This window comes from Enoplosus armatus, chromosome 7 (genome assembly GCF_043641665.1).
Source record: "Enoplosus armatus isolate fEnoArm2 chromosome 7, fEnoArm2.hap1, whole genome shotgun sequence".
NCBI lineage: Eukaryota > Metazoa > Chordata > Actinopteri > Centrarchiformes > Enoplosidae > Enoplosus > Enoplosus armatus.
The window spans coordinates 15,188,916-15,210,169 of NC_092186.1; the positions used below are offsets into that span (position 1 = coordinate 15,188,916).

At 41.4% G+C, this 21,254-nt stretch overlaps 2 protein-coding genes across 2 annotated transcripts in view; both read right to left on the reverse strand.

Annotated features, from left to right (window-relative positions):
* The window catches only part of p3h2 (prolyl 3-hydroxylase 2), a 54,499-nt gene extending 39,830 nt beyond the window's left edge, over positions 1–14,669 (reverse strand). Inside the window, exon 1 of the mRNA XM_070908429.1 lies at positions 14,253–14,669. Coding sequence (XP_070764530.1) covers positions 14,253–14,669 — 417 coding nt within the window. The remainder of the gene's footprint in view (positions 1–14,252) is intronic.
* Positions 14,670–17,966: 3,297 nt separating this feature from the next.
* Positions 17,967–20,615, reverse strand: LOC139287415 (claudin-19). Its single transcript, XM_070908432.1, has 4 exons — positions 20,261–20,615; positions 19,687–19,851; positions 18,891–18,969; positions 17,967–18,795 (listed from the first exon to the last, which is right to left on the reverse strand). Exons 1-4 carry the CDS (start codon positions 20,460–20,462, stop codon positions 18,630–18,632), a joined length of 612 nt encoding a protein of 203 aa, XP_070764533.1. The 5' UTR covers positions 20,463–20,615; the 3' UTR covers positions 17,967–18,629.
* Positions 20,616–21,254: the final 639 nt, after the last annotated feature.

Genomic DNA, 21,254 nt, shown 5'->3' on the forward strand with positions numbered 1-21,254 from the left:
TGGTCTTGAACACGACTGAGAGTCAAAACATCTTGATACAGTTTGGTGCCTCATTAGTCTTGTTCATTCCCGCTCACAAACACTGAACTGAAGTTTGAGTGCATGAATATAGAAGAGCATTGATCACAATTCATGATGGGAAAACTATGATTGCACGACATGCATCATTCATTCCACATTTAAATTCTCTCGTAGCACGACGAATTCACATGAGCTCATCCTGCCCTGGCAGCGATGTGACGTCTGAAGACTCCTACGGGCTGACGGTGCACTGAAACCTCACAGCCTCGGCCATAAACCACAGCCTGCCTGTACAGTTAGCAGCTCATGGAAAACATGAAACACGGAGGCCTCACTGTATGTATGGCATGCCTACACGTTACTGAAAACCACACTGCACCCGGCAAGTAAGAGGACATAAAGGTCTGTGTTATTGTTGGCTGTGATGGAGCCACTGTGAGCACGGGGCCCACACAAGACTTAAAGAGTGAGGAGGCAGCGAGGGCGAAGAGACTGCGTCATACAGAGAGCATCACCAGAGGAAAAAGTTAATTAACATACACTGTCTTGATGAAGATGACCTGGTGTCTGTTTTTCATGACAGCGAGCCAAACTAGTGCCAGCAGAGGCCTGATGTATATTAAAAGCTGTCAAGATAAGGTCACGTACTGCCAGTAGTAAAACCACTAAAACTATGGAGTTCTAATAACCTGTAGAAAAAAAGATGTTTCCACTCAAACTGTGTATAACAAAGAATAGTTGTTTACTGTCCAACATCTCCATGATGTCATGAGGCACTTTCTGTGTAGCGCTGCTACGGCCATACTGTACAGAAAGCCATATTTCCTCTATCTGAGTCCGCATTACAGACTCTCTCGGGGAATTAACAGCTCATTTCCTCAGAATGACACAGTCTCCAATATTCAGCTTTCTGTGCAAACCATGTAAAAATTCCTCTTTGATGAAGAGATGCTATTGGCCACCAAAACCACAGAGCAGCTGAGTCTCTCATTGGTTCTGTTTGTGTCCCTGCTGCTCAGCAACCAGCCCACAAGGTGAGCTCCTGCGCTGGGCAGAATTAATTAGTAGCCTTTTCTGCGAGGAAGTAGCAACAAAAAGAGTGGCAGACATGTTCCTCGGCTGACATTCATCATCATAATGAGATGCGGTTCGGTTTGTGTGAGCCGCAGTTAAAAGTGAAGGAATTTACTTAATTACAATACACAGATTTATTTCAGCCGTGCCAATTTAAAAACTCAAAACATCACACTCTCGCACACATATGCCATAAACATGTGAGATATTCTTAGGAGCTTAACACCTATAATTAACTAAAACCACTTTAACTACCATTCCCAGCCTTATTTGGACCATTAAAAGCAAACTTTTGGGCCTTACTTTACAAGAGCTTGGGGTTTGCCGGTAAAGCAACATGAAAGGAAATATCCGAGTCCTGTGGATTTCTAATACGTCAGCACTTTGGAGCTCCATAACCCTTCCACGGAAAACTGTACACTCCTCCGAGGAAGCCAACTAGAGCTAAACGTGTTTCAACTCTGTATCTGTGCTGAAGAGAGGGAGCTTTTGGTATTTATGTTTCTAACAACAGTGTAATCCACATGTCGAGGGACAACAGGACTTACTACACTGAGTAACTGATATGGTCGCTCTACAGATGTTCTGACAGGGATGTGATACGACCATGAAGCTGCCTGTGCACAAAGGATGCATTGTTGTTACTGCTGCACCAATTAACAACACTATTATACAATAGAGCAGTGGTGGATGTTGCCAGCAGCATCCATTGTTAACTAAATAAATATTACACAGATAATAATAATAATTAAATTCTAACACTCAAGTGAAAGTCATGTCTGATCAGGTCGATCTTGACTGTCCCATGAAGGAAAATATGCTGCCAAATTTATTACCACACAACTCCACCAAACTGCATTTATAAAAGATCAGAAGATGAGATCAAAAGAGACAAAGCAGAACATGTAAATACATGCGTAAGTGGAAATTTCACAGTGCAAAAAGGAGGCAGAGAGGGCAGCTTTAAATGTGCATAAGCTATTCCATGTTTAGCATTATTGATGGCCATGGATACAAGAGCAACCTGCAGTACTTTTGTCCACTGAACACGCACTCCCCTGCAGTGGCCCGATGGCAGGAGTTCAAACTCTTTGCACAGAGCTGGTCGGGCCAGTCCAGGATGGCCTCAGCCTTCCAGAGGATACCTCAGAGCTGGGCCTAAAGCACCCCAAGTATTTTGCTGCTAAATTAAGAAGACTGTCAGGCCCATTTTACTGGCCATGTGGAAATCTGACCATACCAGACAAAACAATAAAAGAGGGTAATCCCGTTTCTATTAAATTCCTATAAACCAGAGCTGAAAAAACGTTCATTTTCCTCCAAAAGAAAAAGACACAGCTGCCCTTGTTTAAATGGCATCTTTATTAAAAATCAAAAATGTTTCTTCTCCTGAACAGCAGCCAAATATTTGCAGTGTTACCTCAGCTTGATTTGCCTCACCCTCAGTCAATATAGGGGTGAAAGAGAGCTTTCTATAATCAATAATCATCTTTTGCTACCTTCAGCTGGACATATGACTCGTCCCACCATGACACAAAACAGCTGAGACTTATAAATGCCATATTTGCAAAAGGAATTTGTAGTTGATACTTATATAGGACTAAGGTTCAGGCTATAAACACCAGAAACTTAATATCCAACTGGTCACTAAACAGAAATATGAAAATGAGGATTGAGTAAAGCAAAGAATTATCTTCCTTTTTGTTTATATTTTGCTCCAATCTACACAATGAAGCACAATTCCCATTCCTTTCTTTCTGAAGGCCTCTTTAATGAACTGTAATATCCACCATAACTAGAACAACACAACTCAGGGCAAGGTTGTTTTAGCAAACAGGAACCAGAGATGGAGCAACAAAAGAGCTTCAAGGACAAAACAATAAATGATTTTAAGTGTGCCACGTCAAAATACAAAGCAGACATATTCGGGATGACATTGGACAACCCTGCATGAATACCAAACAGTCTGTGAACTTTCTAGAAGTCTCTTTTCTCCAGAACTGAACGGGTCTCTGACCTTGGCTGCGTCATAATGTTTATGATTACAGCAGGAGGAAGCGTTTATTTTGTTGTATTCCTCCTGTCTCCACGAGTTTACGAAGTCCACGAAGACATTCAAGAAGACTGATGCCTTCCCCCTTTATTGAGCACATGTGGTCACGGGGTAATACATCGTCTTGAAGTGGCAGCGCTGAGGTTGTTTTCTCTCAAAAATCATGACTGGAGCCAAAAAAGGTTTACATTCGCTGTGGGGGCTCTCCCACTGGATGACATCACACAGCCCTCTGAATACTTTACACAAACTGAACTTCCAAATCTTCACTTTAATGACTCATTACTAACTTGGCAAACAGAGATGAACATAAACACTAGCCTCAAGCAGAAGCCAACAGTAAAGTGCAACTTGGACGTTTAGCACTAGCTGACGGCAGTCTTCAGGGATTTCACCAGGTCTTACATACTGTAGTTAATAAGTAAATCATTTTACATCATCCTGGATGTCTTAAGGTGTATTTGTTACTTTAAGAAATACTAACAGAGTGAATAAAATAAAGTTTCAGCTAATTTCTGAAGACGTAAGCAGACAGAAAGTGGAGTAGACAGTGCAACATGACCGTGATAATCAATATATACTTTTGGACAGATCTGATCACAAACCATTTGACTGAAACATGAAATTATTCAGGGCTGCAAGACAATTAAAGCTGTAAACCTACAGTGCAGCGACTTTTAGCCCCTAGAAGAGGATGTAAGACTTGTACGTAGAAGTCACATAATTATTGTTCAACCACAGAGTTGTTTTTCTCTATGTACTCATCACAGAATTAATTTGGCATTGTACCATCACAAACATGGCAGTCTTGAAACTGTGCTGTGAATAACTTTTTTAACAATTCTGGGCAGAACACAGAGTACAAACTAACACTCAGCATAATGCACAATATAACATATGAACATTACTTTGAATGCCAGATGCATTTGTTAGCATGGTGCTTTCTGAACTTTGGCTGTTCTGAAGTTAGTTTTATGATGACAATGTAATAGCAAAATTATGACTTCTACTTACAGAGGCTATGATCAATATTTTTATATTGACATTGGATCACATGACTACTTGGATGTGAAAGGGGTAGCTTGTAGTGACAAACCCACTGAGAAGTAGTGGGTGATAATAGCTTTAGCTTTATAGCAACTTTCAGATCATTATTTTGATTTACTGCCTGCAGTTTAACTGTTCTGGTTTGCTCTCACTGCTCTTATAGCATAACTTTCGGCCACAGCAGGCAGTTGTTTTCAGCAAAAAAAGCTCTAAAAGCCCACTGTACACTGCCTGCTCAGCACCTGATAGCAGATAGACCAAGTTAGGGACTAGCTGGTGAACGTAGTGGAGCATTTAACAGCTGAAGAGTCAGACATTTCCCTCAGGAGCCGGTGGAGATGAAAACAGAGCTAAAAGAAGAGTAAATATTCTGGATATGTAGGATGTGTAAATAGTTAAGTTCACCATATTAACTTTAAGGCGATAACATGTCAGTGTTGTGTTCACAGCTTCTTTCCTTGCAGGTTTAACCAATTAATTGCTTTAATAATCTGAATTACTGATTTGTCGAGATATGAATTTGTTGCAGCCTGCTTTGAGCAGATGGGTACTAACTCTATTAGACAGATGATTCATTTGTTTTCAACTCTTTTAATTTCCAAGCCAAAGAGCTGTCAAGGATTTTCAGTCTTGAGTAACTCCCTCAGTCTCACTTTTCGTCCTATTAATCAGTTCAGCTAATCTTTTAAAGCAGCCAGCGGGAGATGATGCGGAAACTGACCTCACTTTATGGCAAAGGTTCCTTAAGGACGTTTGGCTCAGGTCGCTTCTGAGGGAAGATCAACACACACACACACACTCTCTGTTTTACTCTGTTTAATCACCATCTCTGAGAGCCATGAGATATGACCCTTCCACATGTTGGGAGTCTAAAACTACTTTCAGCTTTCTTGGGAGATTTAGGGGATTTATTTTAGAAACAGATGAATTATGGTTCTTTAAATAATTGTCTCAGTTCTGTTTAAGCAGAATGGACAATGGTGTAAACAACAATGAAGAGGCAGATTCAGGCTATAAAGCAGCTCTGTGATATAAAGGCCACTGTGTTTAGATGAGTAATTCATGCAGCTGATCGACGGCTCACTCAAAATTCAGACCAGCAGCATATTGATAGCCATGACGTAATTGTCCCATTACCTGAGCCAATGAGAAGGTCCTCTAATTGGTTAGAGATGACATAAGTGCAACCCAAAAAAAGTCAGCGCACATTTCAGGCTGAACCTCACTTTCTCTCATTCCTGTCACACCACTTTGATAAAGGCCTGTCTGTGGCTCCTTTTGCCTAACGCTGTTATTAGCTGCAATTCACAGAGATCTGAACCAGATGTGGAGACGCTGCAAGGTCAGTGTCGGCCAAGGGTCGGGTCAACATGCAATCATGAAAACTACTTTCTCCTGTCTCCTAATAGGTGTAATACTACCTGTTTCCCTGCAGGCAATAAGCTCTCGGGGAGAGGAGATGCTGAGATCTAACGACAAAGATAAGCAGGTCACAGAGCGGCAGGGGATAATAGTTGGAAATCCTGGCGGTGTGCACTGCTACGATGAATTATTCTTTGGCAGGCTTAGGTCGGAGGGAGGAGGACAAGGGGGGGTGCAAACTGGAAATAGTCCCCTTCTCTATGCCAGCTGTCAAACTGAACTTGGTGATATGTAGCGTAGGGTGGACTCAGAGAGCTGTAATGTTGTCCTTTCATGGTGTGAAATAAAGGCATCTGCACTGGAACGTTTATGATATAGGACAGGCAGGACGTGGCTGAAGTCCTTGTTGACCTTTTGATGTGAGACATATTCTGATATCCAACTACATATCTTAGTTTCTCACACACATATACAGTGCACACACACATAAACAGTGCCACATAAGCACGCATTTACTACAGAATCACCATGGGACCATCGCCCTGCAGGCCGACGACAGCAGAGTGGGCCTGGATAAACAATCAACACTGCTAATGGAATTTTACAGGAAACAGCTGTGGGGTCAAAAAGGCAAACAAGCTGCCCTCAAAATATGAATGATTCTCACTTCTGAGGAATACTGGAGGATTCGGTTTGACATTTTTTTTAGATTCATAGATTATAGAAATTGTTACCAATAAATTCTTACGATCAACTAACTAATTAATCCACTAATCGTTTCAGCTGTACTGTATTGCTTTCAAAATGATATTTAATTCATTCAGTCGTACATTAATCACAATAATTGTAGAGTCTGTGCTTCATGACCGGGCATTACCTTGACTGACCCTTACAGTCAGCCAGATTCACAACATTGGACCTGGGAGGGTTTATACCATCAGCTCCTGTGATCATGAATTACATTGTTGCTGCAAAGCAGAGAAAATATGAAAAAAAGCATGAAAGAGCAGTAATATTGTAAAATAAAATATATACTACATCCTAGGTGCTATATAGCAATAGAGTGCAACTGATTTATGTTTTTATGTTCAACATTAACTCCTGAGCCATACTTGACCGTAAACGACGATATAGATGTAGTCTTCTATCCTGCCGTTCGTCTGCACACTGCTTTGCACAAGGACCCAGATTGTCGATCCAGCCAACATCACAGTCACAGCTCAGTAGAAGGTGCAGACTGTTACCGTTTGGCCCATAATATCAAAACAATATCAGTTACCCCTGCTGCGAGGGCGCAGTGGAATTGCATACGATCACCTGATGCCATGGTAAATATGTGCTTCACCAGGCCAGTGGAAAAAGGGCACAGGAGACATGTGACCCTGCTGTGGCTCTGAATAGGCTCCCTGCTACTGCGACCACAGCGCAACATAACAAATCAAACCTTGTGCCACAGAACACTTGATGAAATTTTACCAATTTACCAGAAGAGCTCTCAGTTCAATACATGACTGGGCATTCATTAAAACTATACTGTGTACTGTGTATATTTAGGCTGTTGAAAGACAAAAACATAAAAACTTTCTATACTTTCATTTAAAATGAAACTACTAACTTATAAAATGACTTAATTTTCCACAACAGATTTGACCTCTACCCTCCCACAGCTCTGCACTGTGAGAAGTGATCTGCTGAGGGCAGAAGCAACTTGAGACGTTAGCACAATTTATAGCTCACGGTTGTGCAGAACAAGCCGTGAGGTGGATATAGGATACCTCAGAACCTGAGGAACATTTTACTCTTTGTGTCGACTAAAAGGTTGGCTTAAATCTGTGCCAACAGCTCTGTCAATGCCAAATATGTGTTTAGTCACAGGACACTAAGACACTCAGAATAGATCCTGAACTGGCTACTGGCTTCATGTGAAGAAATATTGTTAACGACACCACATTTCAGTGTACACTGGTCCTTTCCACCTCCCCTATTTTAACAGCTAGTTTACGGTACATGATACACCCATGGTGTATGAACAAGTCAACAACAGAGGTCAATGTATGTTCTTTCTCTTCAGCACCATCCATAAACCAGAAAAGGTTCCTTTTCTCTGATGCAACTACTGCAGGGTTCACAACAAACAGCAGTGCATCCTCAAACTGTCCAAAGTTCACTTCAGTATTTTTCTCCGAAAGTCAGCACATTTGTCAAACACATTTTTACTCAGTGTGTGTGTGTGTGTGTGTGTGTGTGTGTGTCACACTCAACTGTGAAATAAACATTTTCAGCTTCTTCATGATTTGATGATTCTGTGTGCCGTGTAGAGGATAACATGACAGACAGAAGGGGTTTCTGTGCTCGCACCCCTGCAGCAGCCAACACATAGTTCAAGTCACTAGTGAAGCTGAACAGATGCCTGGCAATCTCTGTTTTTCCATCCCAGCCCCGATTTCTCCACTCAGACACCGGGGAGTCTTTGGCCCGACTGATAATCACCAAACACAAAGAATAATACACACACAACCAGAATTTACAGGCACGCAAGCGCACACACACACACACACACACACACACACACACACACACACACACACACACACACACACACACACACACACACACACACACACACACACACACACACACACACACACAAACAATGAATCTGAAGTAGCAACAACTGTCCTTGCTGCCAACCCTTCAGTTACTGAAATACAGAAGTCCACATACACACAGAGATGTATATCTAAATGCTGCTCTCCAGCTGGTTGGATCAAGACAGTGAATCTTGGTCCAAATCCTCCCTTTAGTGACAAGGGATATTGTGATCTTCCATAAATTGAGAATACACTGTGGTCAGAATTCAGTCACAGCGATAAATATCTCAATTAATCAAGAGTGAAGGTTTGGAACTTCAAAAACGTCCTGATTGCTGTCAGCTCCTGCTTCTGGCCATTCTGCTGTTTTGTTTGGCCTCAGCTACACGTTCACAGATGCCAGCGATTGACAACGTCACCTCCAGGCCACGTCCAACTCCCTTCCACAACCTGCTGCTGTCTCATCCCAGCTCACAAACCACTGCGGTTTTTCCAGCAGCGATTCTTAACCAGCCTCCTGCCTCCTCCTCTCCCGCAGTCGTTTAATTGTTAATCAAGGCGAGAGCAATATTGGTGTGTTGCGCCACAGCGTGCCCCCACATTCCTGTGGGCCGTTATCCGCTAAAATCTAGTCATGCAGAAGGCCTTTGGCACAGCCAAGTGCCACAATGTCTGGCCGTCAGGGCAAAGCACAGCACTGCACGCTAGGTTAGAGGAGCCAGAAGAGCGGCATGTTAGCATGCAGGTGTGTGCGGAGGAGAAGGTGATGGGGATCATCAATATGAGTTATGGCTGTGATTTTATGAAAGAAGACATGAAAGTACTTGAATCTTATGTAAACAGTTTTGGTCTTGATATACTTATATATATTAGCTTTGTTTTGCAGACATATTGATAGACAATCACACAGTACAATAAAGAAATAGTTCAACATTTAAATAAATAGTCTTATTTGCTTTCTTGCAGAGAATTGGATGTTCAGATTGATACCACTCTCATGCCTGTTCCATAAATATAAAGCTACAGCCACCAGCTGGTTAGCTTAGCTTAGCACAAAGACTGGAAGCAGGCGGAAACAGCTAGACTGGCTCTGTCCAAATGTAATAAAATCTGCCTATACCAGCACCTTTAAAGCTCAATAATTAAAACCTTTAATCTGCACAAAACTAAAAGTGTAATAACAATAAGTTGTGGTTTTACAGGGAGTTATGTTGTGGACTATTTCTTGGCCAGGTGCAGTGACTGAGTCTTGCCATCACCCTGTGGTTACCATGTAACCAGCAGACACTCCAGGTCCCAAAATGTTGAAGTATTCCTTTAAAGTATGAACCACTTACTTGACATAAACATGTTAAAACTTGCCACAGTGTATTATCGCTCCATGCTCCTGTGGCTCCATTTACAGTTTGTGATAAATAAAGTTACTCTAAATGGACCTTTTCAATGAGTCACAATTTTCATTTCCTTTGCAAAAAGGATAACAAACATCAAACGCCTAAATCTGACTTGGCAGCGAACAACCTGTCTGCCTCTGAGCAAATGGCAGCGTTACTGCTTTCTTTAACCAATCCAAAAACGGAGCTCACTCTCCCTCTGTCTAATCCCTCCGATCCCCTTATTATCAGCTGCAGATGACAATAACATCATCTGTGATTCCCATCTAGTGCACTAACACTCACTGCTATGAGCTCTGTCCGAACAAAATCTGTTCATTTTCCACTCAAATGTTCATTACATCCAACTTTCCTAGATCTGGGTTTCAAGCTCATGTGCAGCAAGAATGCACCAAAGCATTGCCATCATTACCAGCCCTTCACACACACCTGACCTCTAATCACGACCAAGGCAGCAGGTTTCATCGAAACCGCGTGGCCATCTACGGCAAGGAGGACTGTGCTTGATCCACGAGCTGCCTGCTGTGTTGTAATCAAATCATCGTGTTCACAGAGAATTCATGAATGCGTCAGACTTTAAAGAGAAAATTCCAGAGGAGGCTCACAACACCAGCAGGCTTCAGAGACTGTTCTGACCTTCTGTCACCTTTTAACATCGTGCTGGGAGACAGAGGGAAGTTCTCAAAACAAAATGACAATGGGATGGTTATTGAGTTATGCGTCCCAATTCCCAGGACAGATTAACTTCATTTGCTCATGAGAAAGCTGCTTCCTTGTAGATTATGTCACTGCAATTTGAAGAAATGCCTTGTGCGTGTCAAATCACAGTCAGGTTACATTTTACAATTCCTGCCAAGCCTCTACATTTTTCAGCATGGAGTTTGTAAATCCTTGTTTCTCAACAGTGAGGTTCATTTACATTGATTATCCTCAGAACTGCGGTTAAACTGGACGCACAGAATGAGCACGTCAACATCAATCCCCTTAATTACTGACGTCAAACCCATCTGGGACAGAGAGTATCGTTATCAAAAAGAAGATATTTGTTGGCAGTCTTGTAAAGCGAGCTGTCAAACAAACCCCATTATGGTCTGGTTGTATGAGATGTAATTCATTGTGAGATGAGCGCAAATACACACACTAGATGACAAGAGTGTGTATCAAGCTGTCCCTGAGTGCTGCACCCAGGCTCCTAAATATGTGGATGGGTCACGTTTCTCCACAGGGATTAATAACGGATAATTATTTGTGCAGAATATTTGTCATACCCAAGGAAAGAATCTCATTTTGGCAAATAGGGTGAAGTTGGGGAGTTTGGATCAGAAGGGATGACTCAGTGTTCGCAAGCCTCACCTTGTGATTTAACCAGATAAGACTGTTTAACATAAAAGTAGTTTGTAGCTTTGTCAGTATTTTGAGGTGAACATGTTGAACCCTTAACATCCAGTTTCATTTTCCTATTAAGAGACTTGAAGGTTGTTAAAATGATCTTATTCCACTCTCCACTCTGACAATGTCGTACATATATTCTGTATACTATTAACTATACTGTGTTTATACAGAGTAAAATATTCAAACCAAAGTCCCACATCACTTTTTACACATTTCATACACACCCAAAATGTATACATACAGTACATGGTATCTTTTGGCATCTCCACTAGAAATTATAATAAAGTTCTGTGGGTTTGAAGAATGTTTTGCTGCACAGCAGACTGTTTAAACAGATTTTCAGTAGGATTTAATGTCCCCATGCACCTAAAAGGACCTCTTTAGCTACTTATGCGTAAGTAAAGTAAAGCAAGTAAAATAAAAATAAAACAAAATAAAAAATAAAAGTTACAGTTTTCAACCCATAAAGTATTTTTAATACCAAATTTGTACCGGAATATTTGTCTTATGATTTTTATCTGATTTCCACTCATTGTTTCATAATCAAAATAAACATTGATGAATTCCAACAAAAATGAAAAATAAAACCGAGAATAACGAGCCCTACTTTCTCAGTCACTCCACTGTGAGCACGATCAGATTAAGGATGCGGTCGCAGGAGATACGATCTCTTCTTGCCCCCTGAGGGCAGTTCAGGGACTTTGATGGCCACTGTAGCGAGATCACTGGAGGCCATCAGGGTCCAGCCCAGTGGTCCAGCTACAGAAGTCTCCCTTTAAAACCTGCAAAAGGTGGCGTGTCTCTCTTTTTTTAGAAAAGCAAACAGACTACAACAGGAAAATAAAATATTTGCCTGGCTAAACGATGGGCGAGCTGGGGACATACGCAGCAGCCTGAGGTAGGAGAACAGTTGGTGCCTGTGGAGCCTCTTCTAACAGGCCCAATGGCTGCATTATGCCAGAGGCTGTCAGGAGGGTGTGTGACGCTGGAATGTTAAATACTGCAGGAATGTTATTTATTTTCGTAAACACCACCAAGTACCCCCATACTAACACACATGTGAGGGTGCCTACACACACACACACACACAGAAGATTACTAATGTGCATACGAACACACTGACTGGTCTGATGTGCTTTGATCGGCCTGGCCAATAGGAACGCTCCAGCTCTGCCTCTCCTTACCTGTGGTAAGATCAACATCAGAGCTTTCAGCCTTGATGTGCTGCCATGTACTCCGTTCATAAAGACGTCAACACGCTAGTAGACACAGCAACATGACGGAGGGGGGCTAAATAAAGATCTGCTTAAACATTCATGAGATCTTTAGTTTCTGCTCTGTTGTGAGAGAAAAAAAACATAATGTTCCACTTTTTTATCCAAACAGATGTTCGAGAAATCACAATTCTTTTCACAAAAGATTAGCGATATTTTTACAGCTGGGCGAGGATCTGTTTGAAAGGCAGCGTCGATGCTCATGTCTAGACAGGAGCGCGCACTTATATGAGAGGATCACATCAGCTCTTAGTCTTTCTCTGCTGATTCAGAAGAAAAATGGAGAAAGCATTTGCCCGCAGACAGTGACAGGGCCGATTAACTTCCCACCACTTCTGAGCAGTGGAAGCTGTGTGTCATCACCCTGGCATGTGGAGCTGGTCTGCAGTCAGAGGCAGTGGAAGTGGACCGGGTCTCGGGTTCATGTGAGGAGGCAGCTTGGTGCCAGCTTCCCACAGGAGCTCCAACTGGGTTAAAATGTCACTCTCTGATTCACGTGAAGGTAAAAAGTATAAGATTCAAACACAGCAAAGCTTGTTGTCACTGCTGTATGATAGTCACACTTCTGTCACACCACTGAAACTGTAAATATCTGACCCCTGAAATGTCCTGAAGTTGACCCTGACTGTGCTGTTGAGGGTCGGATGCAGAGAGACAACGTCCCTGCAGGAATCACTGCATCATTGTTGCAGGCACACCTCTTATTGTATGCCTGCATGTTGAATGAAGTGTTTGTAAAGCTTAAGTTCCAACTCTTTCTAAATAAGGAGCCTTGAATAAAACTGTCCATCAAAAGGATTGTGACGCTGCACATAAAAAACTGATGGCAAATATTCTTTTAGTACAACAGACACATCAAACTTATTTGCTCCTGGGGGACAAATACAGCATACAGAGCCACACAGGGTCTGAATAAGCACTTTGTTCCCAGCTCTCCTGTTTTATCCGCCTCTTGGATTGTTCCCACGCCGAACACTCAACAACGTCCCAGCCAAAAGATGGACCTCATGGGAAATGCTGTTCTGGAAATTTGTACGAATGTAGAGTGAATAACAAAGATTTCTAATGAGATTGAAGAACAGCGGCAGTTCAAGAGTGTTGCAACAATGCAAAAGCACAGTGAATCTATTATCTGAGTTATGCACTCTCCTCTAGCACGTGTGTCGCTAATTACCACTGTGGATGTGAGATGAAGCAGGAAAGAGAAAGAAAAAGTTGGAGCCGCCAAAGGAGAAAAAACCCACAAACATTTGTTTAAAAATAACACAGCACACAGAGGAGCCATAAAAAACGACGTGCAGTCGTAAACACAGAACTGAAGCAAGTGCACCAACATCTGTAGAGTCAACCTGCTGTGATTGGGCTGCTGAGCCTTGATCTACCTGTAAGTATATCTAATATCATAGTAGGCTTAGACATGTGTGTGATACAGACACATGTAGTGTCTGTTACATCACACTGTTGCATAACACTACTGTCAGGACTGAAAATATTGGCCAGTATTGTCTTATCACACATATATCACTACATCCTGCATTTGTTCTATATATGTTTTTATGTATTCTGTATAGAAAATGTAATTCCAGTTAGGTTTAAAAAATAGCAGAGTGAAAGCTATCCTCGTCATGTTTGCTTTACATTATGTAAAAATCAGTTAGACTCTACGTCTGCAGTGAAGTTATATCTACAAGAGTATTTTCCCACAGTCAGCCAGCTGCTGATTGTTGCAGACTTTTCTCAGTTTTCAGAGGTCTATCAACATGTTTTCTAACAACAATGTGGTTATACTGCACAGGAGTGAGGTGCTGGTACATCTGAACATGGCCAAGTTGGTGTGTAGAAATACTGAAGTGTACTACTAAAGTGGGAATTGAATCCCCAGGAGCAACAGTTGTTTTCTGTGCAGCTCTCCTCTCTCTGCGTCACGTTGCTGGGCAGCAGCAGCAACAGCTGATGAAGACTGCAGCAGGTAATGTGGAGCAGGGCGCTAGTACTCATTCAGAGCCAGTTTACTCTGATCCGCATGCAGACCCCCTCCCCCTACCTTCTGATAAGCCAGCTGGAGATAGTTGTAGGGGATCCTCCTGTGGAAGTCCTGCACTACATCCTCGCTGACTTTATGCACCGACAGCGAGCCCAGTTTCTCCTCGATGCATTTGTTCATACACGCTGCTCTCCGGAGGACCACGTCGGAGAAGCGCAGGTCCGAGAAGGTTTCATCAAACGGATGCTGGTCCTGGCACCTCAGCCGGCACCGGACTCTGGTGCGCCGCACTTCAGTGTAGCTGCTGAGCGCTCCCTCCATGTAGCGCACCACATTTGCATAGTCGCTGTTGTAAAACGCCTGCACCGCGTTGTCATATAACAGATCGTACGGCTCCAGAAAAGCTGCAGATGATGACAACACGACGGTTAGCAAGACCACTGACAAGAGAGCAGCCGGGGAAAAGTTTCCATCCATCCTCTGCTTCGGTTCAGACAGTGAGGAGCGACAGGCGGAGAGAGACTCTGTCAATCACAACAACAACCGGCTGAGTCTCGTTTTAGAGTCCATTTAAAAGCTCCTCACAGAGACACACAGGACGGCACCGGACCAGGGCGGAAATAATGTTGCTTTAGTCGGGGACACACATTTTGTTATGACCCCTCTCGCGCTCCGCTGACTCCTCCCCTCCAAGAAATGAATGGGCAGAATACAATCACAGCTCGCGCTCCTCACAAGCTGCTGGAGCGGCGCGCGGGGACCCGCAGGGGTCCTTCAGGGAGTCGCGTGCGTCGCCTCAAACACGAACAATACTTTGATTTCCCTTCATTCCACCACACGAGCATTTCCACTTGAACGACAGTTGTGCTTTTCTATAAAAACAACTGTTGTTGTTCCGGAAGACAAAGTTACATCTTCAAGATGCAAATCTGAAGAAGCCGTGAAAAGAAAAAGTGGAGGTTTCTTCTCGACGGATAAAGTGACTAAAACAATGCCTGAAAAAGGAACTTGTCTGCGTTAAGAAATGCCAAATACAAAAAAACGAGTTAACTTCATAAAACTGGCAGCATTAGATTGAATTAAAATGTGACTATTTAAAGCAGTTTTGATTGAACAAACTATCAATTATCAATATAGCCATTTGTTTAAGTACAATGTGTTCATGGGTAATTAGTCAATGGCTTTGTAATATTAATATTTTGAACATCTGTCCAGGGACTAGAGATGAAAAATAGCCTGTTGTTTATTTATGTGCAATGTCCCTGTTAAACAAACCAATAAATAATCAAAATAAATAAGTGGACAGTTTCAAATATTTGAGTTGTCTAATAGACATTAGATAATATTAGATAGTAGATAATATTTACAAATTGCTGTCTTTCCCCCCCATAATCAATTTCGGTGAGATGTGTATGTACAGACAGACTACCTGCTGTTGTCTTAAAGTTTCTTTTGTTTAAGTCTTTCAGTGATGACACTGTCCACTTAAAGGAGACTGTCTCCCTCTGCAGGCATTTTTAGTTACAAGCACTTTAATCACTGGACTGATATAAAATCACATTTACAGTCTCTCAGCTCTTTATTCAGGACAAAAACAGACGTGTGATATTTTACATAGATAAATAAATAAACAATACATTGCACTTACACACGGTAGATAGTGTACTTGAGCTTCTGTTGTGCTGTAAGTGACAAATGTTATGTGGAAATAATTCCAGGTGCTTGTTTTCTTTTTGTGAAGTTTGGTCTGAGGCCAAATGTTTATTATCCTAACTAAAATATGTTTGTGTGATTGTTTTAATTGTCACAGCAGGCAAAAGCTTGCTCAGATGTAATCTAAAAACAAAACGTAAACGCTACTACATTTCAAATAGACCACTAGAGGGCAGGAAATACAGTATTTACATTTGCAGATGAAGTTTCATTTTCAGCAACATAAACTTGCAGGGAAACCATTACAAAACCACTTTACTGGCATCCTGAATAATCAGTCAACCTTGTACCAAACTCAACATGTAACACATAAATCCCAGTTTGTGCTGTTAAAAATAAATTAAGTGAGTAAGTGAGTGTGAGAGGATGTGGCAGAATCACACAATACTCTGTGTCAAGCTCTTTACTATAAGGATGAACGCGTTCACATGAAGATATTTATGTTTCTGTTTGAAAAACAAAGGTTTACTTTATTCAGATGCAGAAATTATGAAAAGAACAAAGGTTATTTTGCTTTCGCTATAAAAAGTCACATTCAAACGAAAAGAAGATGAATTAGCATGTCAAGGTGGTAAATATCAGCCATTTTACTTTCACTTCTTCTCTGAGAGTTCAGGAAGCGTTGGCTGCAGTCTGGGCAGCAGTGTGTCAGACCCATGAGAGATTCCTATTATTTTACATCCGTTGAGGACACGACACAAAACAATGCTACTTGTGTTTCTACTGTAGAATGACGTCATTTCATTTCAGTTTGACGCTGTCACGTATCAAAGTGTTTTTGTCTGGCTGCTAGTGTTCAGAAAAACGACGACTTACCTGTTTATCAAAATCTTCTGCAATTAATATCTTCAGTGCTTCAAGTAGTTTTCCCCTCCACACACACTTTGACTCAGTTTTGTGGTATGAGATTGGAGCAAACTGTAGTCGTGATGTGGTCAAAGCTTAAGATTTTCATTGGCAGTCTTCTTTTGGAGGTCGAGTCAGAAAACACTGAGGCGTGTTTTAAATGTTTTATTTATTAATGTTCAGATTTCACTCATTCATTTCTTTCTTAACAAAATGTGAAAAGTATCAATCATCAGCCACTTTCTCAGAACTAGTGTTGCTTATCCAAAGTGGTTTTAACACACTTATTTTTACGCAGTATTTCTCTCCCCTATCTACACAGTGTGTTAAAATGTTCCTGTTTCCCTGTATATCATAACACTGACTCTTGATTTATACAGAAGTTCTTATTCCCCTTCCAATCAATTCTCCACTCTGAGTTCACCATGGTAGCAGTAGGCCACAGATGCCAGTAAATACAGTCTTTCGAGGGTAAAACGACAGTAGATACGAAAGGAAGGAAACTGTTTCAGAGTCAGGAAAGCCCTAATTACTGGAGCTTTTCAAGGCAACAGGATCCGCTTTGTCACAGCAAACAGCGACGTCTTATTAGAATCTACACTTAAACTGAACCACATCAAATTTAGTATGGGTGAATGTAAAATTTGGTAATGTGTTGAGTCTTTTGCTGAAATTGAATCAAATGTATTTGTTTAAATTATTCATAGTTTGTATAATTCAGAGAAGTTAATGTTTGACGTGCTGCTTCATTAAATCTGTCATTAAGACTGTTTCACTGAAGTTGCCTCCTGTCATTTGGATTTTCCTTTGATGCTGCACATGAAACATTTACTCAGGTACTATAAGTTCAATTTTGCTTTGCTTTTACTTTACTTTAGTAATTCCATGTTATGCTACTTTATACTTAAAATATTATGCTTTTTACAGCACTACTTACTGAGAGTATAGGATAATCAAATTAATGTCAATGAATGGTACTCCACTGTTGCATTACATCAGACAAAATTACCTTAACGTAATAATTTTGTTACTTTATAATTTCAATTTTCTTGTCATCATAAAATTTGAAAACAGAATTTTACAAAACGAGCAAACATGCTTGATCATATCAACACAATATGATTATATGAATTTGAGTGATAAGAATTTACCACGTCAGCAGGGATTTCTTGAGTTACACACAAACAATTTTATATAATAGAATTCAAACTAGAGTGAAGATAACAAGATGGTTTTATTTTTATTTTTGAAATGTGCATACATCTTTCAAACTGCCACATAACAATAAAAACCGGCAAATATGACAAGAAAATATAAACTTTAGTCATTCAATTAACAACATACACAGCCAAATCTATATTAATACCAGTGTGAAACTGAAGAGGTAAAGGGAATGACTTGTATGGCAAGGTACAGAAATCTTGCAAAACTTTGTGTCCAAGCTATAAACTATTGAAACAAGTGTTCTTAGTTGTGAAGAGTAACTTCATGACTTCATACTTAAACAAACAGGCTGACAAAGTTCATTGTGTGTAAACTGAAGTAGTACGTAATTATATTTCTCTGAATGGAATAACAGCTGACAGCTGAAGGAACGACTGCAGTGACTGATGGCACCAAAGTAACAAATGTAAGCGTTGTACTGAAACAGAAAAATTCAATAAACAAGCTAAACAATGGGACTCAAAGTCATTACACAGCCTGATCTTGTTTGTAATCCTGATCCTGGTTACTGTCTTGATGTTCAGTAGGTAGTATTTATAATCCTGCAGCGGGACATTTTCCTCATTGTGGAAACACAACCTGCTCCAGGTTGTAAATTCGCCGCTGGTCTGACTGCATCAAGGCCTCTCCTGGCCCCTCTCTTGCTCTCCTCTACTAGACGTAGTTGGACTTAGAGTTGATGGTGGGGAGGAGGTGGTTTGCGCTTATGGACTCGGTCGATTGGGACCGCGAGCATCTCCGACAGCTCAGGAACGCACCGCCAGCCATAGTGAGGAGGCCACCAGCCCAGCTGACAAACACTGCGTTACCAAACTCAAAGCTGCAGAGAAAAACACATACACACACATATATACATTTAGATGCACATGTATGTACAGAATCAACTGGCCACTGTGTGTGTGTGTGTGTGTGTACCTCTGCAGGCGATGGGACTCATGGAAGGTCTGAACAATCATCTTGACATACCAGGAGGTTATGATGAGGGTCAATAAACCTGAACAAAGGAAACACTTGATTTAATGCATTTTACTTTTTAACTTTTTTAGGTGAAGAAATGACTGCAGAGAGAACAGATGGGGGTTAAATGAATGATGAGGAACTTCCTTTGTGGCTGCCACTGCTCAATGTGTTCCACTACATTTTCAGAGGATGTACTTTACAGAATTTCATGAGGTTTGAATATCTTTAGACTAACCTAATAGGAGCTTTTCCTCCACTAATACTGATGTGCTGATGATATTTCTGCTCCTATTTCTGCAGGAACTGGGTGCTCTCTCTTATTATATTTGTATTTCAGAATCTCGATCTTTAGGTTATTGTTTTGGAGCGGTCTTATGGTTATTTTTTATGGTTTCAGAGTGTTCTTTGGATTGTTTTAAAGTGACATTTAGGTTGTTTTTAGGATTTAACATTTTACATGATTGTATTACAAATGTTATTCATGATTTTATAATCACATTTCTGTTTAATTCTGGTTTTGTGGTGTATTTTTGTGTTATCCTTCTTACGTTGTTTGTCAGTAACTCACTGTTATTGCTGCCTTTCTTGGCCAGGACAAAGAGATTGAATACGAGACCTCAATTAGGCTTTCCTTGTTAAATAAAGGTTAAATAAATAAAGTGATCAAAGATGATAAATGGGAACATTATATTTGACATATCATCCAGTCCGAGTGCCTGTGAAAACCTGGTTGTGCTGCCACTGAACACACCTGCAACCATGAACATGATGCCTCCGATCATAGCCGTTGTGGATTTGCTCTCGGCCTTGCCATCCATGAAGCGGGTGCACTTCATCCCCACTGTGGAGACCATCAGCGCCACCGTGGAGAGGAAGATGCTGAGCAGCATCACGGCCCTGGCAGCCTGGACCTCAGCTGGAGGAGCAGAAGAGGGAATGTTTGTTATATACAGGAAACTTAACATTGATACAGCCTGTGATTATTGGACATGATCTCTGCTCGTGTCTCTCTGTCTATGAGAGATTGCATATTACGTTTTTTCTCGTTTATCTTAACTTTGAACTTTGTCAACAGCACAAAATAACAAAAAATAAAGCTGAAAAAAACATTCAACAAAATACACCTCCACAAGATTAAAAACGAATCCCTATATGACCCTATATGAATATCAGACTGACACCATGAAGTCAGATGAGGACAATCCAAAGATCTTATACAACAAAGACGCACTTCTGGCTAATTATAGTAACTTATTGTCGGTGGAAGGTATCTCAACAAGCAGCGTCTGGTTTTTAGAGGAGATGCGGATGCCATTAAAACTTACTTGGCAGCTTCAGGAGGGACTGGTGAAATTCACAGGTCGTTCTCTCATTGCCACTGCAGCTCATCCACAAGCCCTCATAGATGCGGTGCGTCTTGCCCTGGGACTGCTTCTTCCATTCAACCATGAAAGTGGCGGCAACTGTGGCACCGAGACCGACCAGCGAGAGGAAGAAGCCGAGGAGCTGCAGTCCCGAGCTGGCCATCGTTTCCAGGTAACAGCGGAGTTCAATGGATTAAAAAAGTCCCTGAACTTGGTTGGAAACTAACCAAGAAAACAAATCAAAAAGCGTTCAGAAGTCGTTGAAGCCAATAGTCACTTCATTTAAAGTGATCTCCTTTAAGTGCCTCCTCGCAGCTCTTCAGACCGTTATACACGCGCTCCTCTGCAGCCTCTATTTAAAGTCCAATGCGCGTGACGCATGTGAGGTCTCTACTCCACCTGCAGCAGACAGTGGGAAGAGATTTTCTTAGGAATCCCTATTGTATTTACCGCCGTTGGTCTGATGGGACCAACGGCGGTAAATACGGACCACCAGTGAGGCTGTAAAAGTATTATATTCTGCTTCCCCCTTAAAGTGTCACGTAAATTAGTTTAGTTTATTTGACATAATAGAGAGAGGACTCATGGTCACACATATGTCAAGGATAACACAATAAAGTCCAAGACTTATTTCCATTATGGTCCAACACTGATGCAGAAGTCCAGGTGCCATCATCAAAACATTCATATTTATATACTGCAGGCTATATAACTAAACGTACACATTTCCCACAAGCCACAATTTAACTTGGATACAGTAGTCTTACTGCATACTCCGAACAATACGCATTTGTTGCTTCACATGGGTTAGTGATGGGCTGGCACAAAATGGTGTCCATTGGCTCCCTTTTTATCAAACTGGGACCTATCTGTTGGTTGGAGGGAGCATGGACTGCAAGGCTAGTGTGCAAATGTAAGTAGAATATTAAGGCAAAGTTTTCTTCGCTGGCCCCAC

Excerpts from the sequence above, each read along its gene's own strand:
- LOC139287415 (XM_070908432.1), bottom strand. The coding sequence starts at position 20,462 with ATGGCCAGCTCGGGACTGCAGCTCCTCGGCTTCTTCCTCTCGCTGGTC. Across the intron at positions 19,852-20,260 it reads GTCCCTCCTGAAGCTGCCAA|CTGAGGTCCAGGCTGCCAGG; the intron begins GTAAGTTTTAAT and ends CTGCTCCTCCAG. Across the intron at positions 18,796-18,890 it reads GAGTCCCATCGCCTGCAGAG|CTTTGAGTTTGGTAACGCAG; the intron begins GTACACACACAC and ends TTTTCTCTGCAG.